Source organism: Narcine bancroftii, chromosome 1, assembly GCF_036971445.1.
Source record: "Narcine bancroftii isolate sNarBan1 chromosome 1, sNarBan1.hap1, whole genome shotgun sequence".
NCBI classification, from domain to species: Eukaryota; Metazoa; Chordata; class Chondrichthyes; order Torpediniformes; family Narcinidae; genus Narcine; species Narcine bancroftii.
The window spans coordinates 20,639,722-20,645,721 of record NC_091469.1 but is presented as its reverse complement, the minus strand read 5'-3'; the positions used below and the strand labels follow the sequence as shown (position 1 = coordinate 20,645,721).

The window sequence follows — 6,000 nt, the reverse complement described above, 5'->3', positions numbered from 1 at the left end:
TTTACAGATAACTAAAGGTTTGAAATTTTGTCACTGCCTTTTCTGCTTCAAAGTGCTGGAAAATATTTTATGGCAAATGAAGTTTTGTCTGAAATATAGTCCTAATTAGAAAAAAAGGTCGGCTTTTGTGTACAAAGAACCATGGCAAATAATGTCATGATGACCAATTGCCAATGTGAATAATTATCAGCTAGGACATCAGGGATGATCTTCCATGTTCTTTCTGGGTCATGGGACTTCATGGGAATATTTTGTTCATCTGAAAATGCTTATCAAACCTTGGTTTGAAACAAGCAAGATTGCAGATGCTATGATTGTAATTAATACACAAAAATGCTGGAGAAATTCAGCAGGCCCCACAGTGTCCATAGGAGACAAATAAATATAGCGAACATTTTGGGCCTGAGCCCTTTATCAGGGTTTCTAAAAAAAAAACAGGCAGGTGCCTGAATAAAAGGGCAGGGGGAAGGAGGGAAGAAGGGACAGGGGGAGGAGCACAGACCAACAGCCAAAAGACCATAGGTTGACATGGATTGGAGGGCAAGAGAGAAAAGCTGGGAATTAATTAGGGGAGGGGGGTAGCTCTGTGAATGCAAAGCTAGAGGAAAGGAGATATAGGGATAGGGAAAGGGGTAGATGGGGATGGGAGGGGTGGCTAGTGGAAACCAGAGAAGATGGGTGTTAATGCCATTTGTTTGGAGGGTGCGCAGATGGAATATGAGTTGTTTTCCTCCAATATGCAGATGGTCTCAGTTTGGCAGGGTGGGAGACCATGGGCAGATATGTCAGCACGGGAAGGGGCAGAGAGTTGAAATAGGTTGCCACAAGGAGATTCCTGCTATTACAGTTGACAGAGTGAAGGTGCTCAACTTTGGTTTGATCAGAATCACATGACAGAATGAACATGGTCTGAGAGAAGACTGTGTTTGCTTTCTTGTGTTTTATTCTGTCTAAATAAAGACCCAATATTCATATTACTGCTAATGCAAATTTATAAAATGACAAATTTTACAATTAACCTGAAAATTACAATGTGCCCAACATTTATTGACAGACCAATGGCAGAAATTTCTTGACTTGACAGCAGGAAAGCCTTAAAGGAAATGAATTTGACATCAATATAATTTGAACCTCCTCAGTTGCTGGAAGTAAATTAGGTGAACAGAACAACAGAAATGTTACTTTTTATGATTTGGGAACAGCTTGATGCTTCAGATGAATGCACAGAATGGCAACAACCATGGGATTCTTTTGTCCCACACAATTATTTTCCAGTTTGAATCCTTTGGAGAATATATTTTCCTGGAAAATTAATGATTTGGTGCTCTACAGCAGGAAAACAAACCCTTTAGATGAACTTGCCCTCACTGTGCAGTTGTCTATCCAAACAAAGTCCATTTGCCTGTGTTTGGCTGTTATCCTTTGAAAACATTCCTATCCACATATCTATTCAAATGTTTGTGTATTACAATGGAACCTGCTTCTACCACTTTATTTGGCAGTTCTTTCCTACCACTCGGGTCCTTTTTAAATCTTCCTCCCCTCAATCCCTTATCTTAAATCTGTGTTTTCTAGATTTAAATTCCCCTATGCTGGAAAAAAAGAGATGACTCTTTACCTTATGCCCCTCATGATATTCTAAACCCTAATAGGATGGCACAGTTAGCAGAATGCTATTATAGTACCAGTGACCGGGGTTCGAATCCTGCACTGTCGGTAAGGAGTTTGTATGTTCTCCACATGTCTGAGTTGGTCTCCTCCAAAAAATGTACAGAGTTTATAGATTAATTGGTGTATTTGAGCTGCATGGCCTTATGGACCGGAAGGGCTGTATCTCTATTGACAGACCAATGGCAGAAATTTCTAAATTTAAAAAAATATATATAAATTAATAATTGAATTTATAAGATTCCCCCCCCCCCCCCCCCAGCCTTGTTCACTGTAGGGAGTAAAGTACTAGTCTCTCCTTACATTTCAATCCTCGTGAAATTCAAGTTCTTATTTATTGTCAGAGTACATACATGACATCACATGCAACCCTGAGATTCTTTTTCCTGCGGGCCAGGTGTTATGAGTACTATGAACTATTCATGAAAAGGATATGTATACAAAAGATAGAAATATAAAGAAAGAAATGTAAACAAACTGACTATGCAAATACAGAAAAAAATCTTTCAATCTTTTCTGCACCCTTTCCCAGAACTGCGCATAATGTGGCCTCATCAATGTCTTGTACAGTTGTAACAAAGCTCCCTTTTCCTGTACTCAGACCTAATTGCACCCAAGTTAACCTTAAAGCCCATACATTTTGGAGGGTGGGACGAAACCGGAGCACCTGGTGAAAACCCACAGATGCTGTAATATTGTGCTAACCGCTGCACTAACTCTGTCGCCAAGGTGAAGGTAAGTGTGTCAAATGTCTTCTTCACCATCCTGTCTTCTGCAAATCTATTGTACATGTTCAGTGCAACATTGACTCTGGCCTGGAATCTGTGGGAGTGAAAACAAAAAGCTGGGCTTCAGCTTGATAAATGGATGACAAGGAAATGATTATTTACTCTACTATTTTTTTCCTCACAGGACTGAAGGAGCCTTCTCCTGAACTTTCCAGGACAGTTCAAAAATACCAAGAAATTTTGTCTCATGAGCTGCTGAACTTCGGTAGCAAATAACTTGAATATTCATTTGTGAAGAGCTGAGGGATTTGAAGGTTTTATCACTGAAATTTGATCCTGATGTAATGAAGCAATACTGGATGGAGAACATATTCCTCTTACAACTGTTTCTTTGGAGATGCATTGCACCTTCTTTAGTTCAAGTAAATCATGGTGTTACAGTTCGCAAGGGGCAGTCCGTGTTTCTCTCTGAGAATAACCTGGTGTTCAACGTTCCCTCGAAGAAGGACATCTGCAAGGTGGAAGTCGTCATGAATGAGCCAATCATGCAACGGGTTGGCAAGCTCACCCCTCAGGTATGACCCATTCTGATGAGGTGTCGTCATGACAATGTGTTTACCTCAGGGAGTTTGGTTGGTTCAAGGATAGTGGGTCACACAAAGGAACTTCAATACATTTCATTATGAGTAAAGTTGAGAGTTTTTATCAGGGAAAAGCAAAGCAAATGTTTTAAAACCAGTTGGACTGTAATTCTACAGTCAAGAGGATTGTCACTGAAGCTTATAGTCACAAAAGCTATGTGTGCAATTTCTCAAAGAGCACTTCAAGTTTCCTGCTCCAACTTCAGTAGAATATTTGCAGAACCAATGGTTTTGATAAAGTAAACACACCTTTCCACTAAAGGCAAACCAGTAATGAAGGAACCCTCATCATAATTATTAATGACGAAATTTTATGTGCAAATCACCCACTAAGGTGGTTTCCTGCACTTTAGGTCATGCTGATGATCATTTTGTGTCAACTTGGTGTTGAATGCGAAATTGGCCAGGGCACTTCTGTGCATAACACCCCCTCCCTCCGATCTCTCCACCACAGAATCAGTGTTTCTTAATTTTAATAGGTTGGCTGCAAATGTCCTCCTGTGATTTTGTTTTTGGTAGAAAAATAAATTGCACAAGGTGAATTCATTAGAAAGGTCCTTAAGATGAAAGATTCATTCTGACTCCCCCACCACAGATGTTGTGCATTTCCAATGCCTTCTTGTTTCATTTCAGCTTTCCAGCAAGCAGATTATTTGGCTATTGGTTCATTTTGCATATTTAATGAAGAGCAAGTGGACAAATTCCAACAAGCTTTCTTCTTGATGAACTTCTCGTGAGCAGTTGTGCAAGATTCCTCCATCATTGACAATGGGAATGTTCTTTAGCCTTCAGAAAATGTACTTTACATTAATTAATGCAAAGAACAGTAATTTATGAGAAGTTGCCTGTTTTTAATGCAGCATGGAAATATGATGGAAACTTAACATTTTTGTTTACTCTGTGCAAACATTTTTAGGTTTTTGATTGTAATTTCTTACCCAATGAAGTGAAATATTCACACAATGGATGTCCAATCCTGGATGAAGACCAAGTCATGCTCAGAGTTTACAGGCAAGTGAAAAACATAGACGATCTTTCTGATTATACATGAGTAGAAGGCTGCGAGATTGGAACTCGAATGAATAACTGGAGAGATTTTTCACCAATGTTCACCAATAGACATGATGCTTGGGTTTTTTTTATTTGTGTTCTTGTCGTGGCAGCAGAGTCTGCGGTGAGAGTATGCTTGAGAAGAGCCATCACTGAAATTTTACAACAATAGATAGTGAGGAATTCTTGGTCATGGAACTGCAGAACTTGCATTTTCTGAAAAATAAAACTGTTTGGATTTCTCTCTCCATTTATCAACCTTCCTTTCCCTGGCCAACAGAGAATGCAGATAAATGACTGCTCTAATCAGGCTCTTTAACCTCCCCCCAACTATCCTAGCCATTACACTACTCCAGGACTGCCAAAGGACTATCTGCTTTATAGTAATAGCCCATTTTTTGCAATATTGCAACAATGAATATTTATCAATCGATTCTTTTATATTTATTATCATTTTTTTTTAAATCTTGAGGCACATTGTGTTAATTTAATTTATACTTACTGATTGTTAGTGTATTTTGTGTACCTGGATAACTGCAATAAGAGCAGGTTTCATTGTATCTGAACATAGTATTTCTGTTTATGACAATAAACCTTCAACATCACGATTGTCATCTTTAATGAGAGGCACCAGAGCGGGAAAAATTAAGATGAGGATTAGGACTGAACGATCTACTCAATATACAGAGCAGCAGATATAATATGTTTTTATTCAAGACATGAAAACACATAGGAGAAACTTGCAAGAATCTCTTGAAAGTCAAAATAAATCAGGTTTTTATAATTTTTAGGTATTCCAAATGTCCTCTGAGTCACATATCTCTGTTCCTTCATCATCACTTTGTCTAAGTACTGCAACCCCATACTTTACAACACTGTGGGAGGAACCTTATTGTACCCTCTCTCTATTCTTCCACAAACATTCCATGCATCCTCTCAAATGCTCCCCCCTCTCGGCAGCTTAAACCAGAACTTATTTTTCTAATTTTTCCCATTTACACAAAGAATTATTCAAATATTAACTCTGCCCTCATTCTCCATAGTCACTGGCTGGACCAATGAGGGTTTCTAGCATGTTCAACATTTATAAATCAAAACAATGATGGGAAAAAGATTTAAATATACAAATTCAAGAGGAAATATGGTCTAGATTGTGTTGAGAGAGTGTGACAAATATGATTAACATTAGATATCAAATGGTTCAATATAATTTTCTACATCAATTATATTATACCACATATAAATTAAATGGACGTAACTCCAATTATTCTGATGTGTTTCTGATGTAATAAGGATACAGGGACATTTTTAAATTCAGTTTAGTCCTGTGTAAATGTGCAAGCATTCTGGAAGGATTTGAAGTATATTACTAGGACAAATTATGAAGATAAAGATACAAAAAGATCCAAGAATATTCTACTTGGAAATATATATGAAGCAGATACAAAATTGAAGTTGGATAAATATCAAGAAAAATATCTGAGTATAGCAATAGCGACAGCAAAGAAATGTGTAGCAATGATGTGAAAGACAGTGAATTTTGTAACAATAGATAGATGGAATACTGAAAGGCAAAATTATATACCATTAGAAAAAATTACTTATAGCTTAAGGAATCAGATTGGGAGTTTTTATAAGATTTGGGAATCGTATATAGATTTTGTGAATAAAAGTCCATCCATAACATCCACTTTACCTGCACCTCAAAGCTAATAATTAATAAAAATAGTTGGTTAATATTAATTATGATAATAATTAAAGTTTAGATTTAGGTGTTTATCTATCTTTTTCTTGGGGAGGTAGGGGGAGGGGGTGCTAGGGAGAAATCGAAATATTTATCGTATCACTTTGTAATTATGTTGCTACAAGCTATTATTTTCATTGGTGGGGATTTGTTACGGCATGGACTAGTA

General features: G+C 37.5%; 1 protein-coding gene across 1 annotated transcript in view; it reads left to right on the top strand.

The window, feature by feature from the left end:
• Positions 1–2,586: 2,586 nt before the first annotated feature.
• Positions 2,587–6,000, top strand: part of frem1a (Fras1 related extracellular matrix 1a) — a 156,513-nt gene continuing 153,099 nt past the window's right edge. Inside the window, exons 1-2 of the mRNA XM_069921496.1 lie at positions 2,587–2,971; positions 3,954–4,048. Of these exons, the coding sequence (XP_069777597.1) occupies positions 2,741–2,971; positions 3,954–4,048 (326 nt within the window). The 5' untranslated portion in view covers positions 2,587–2,740. The remainder of the gene's footprint in view (positions 2,972–3,953; positions 4,049–6,000) is intronic.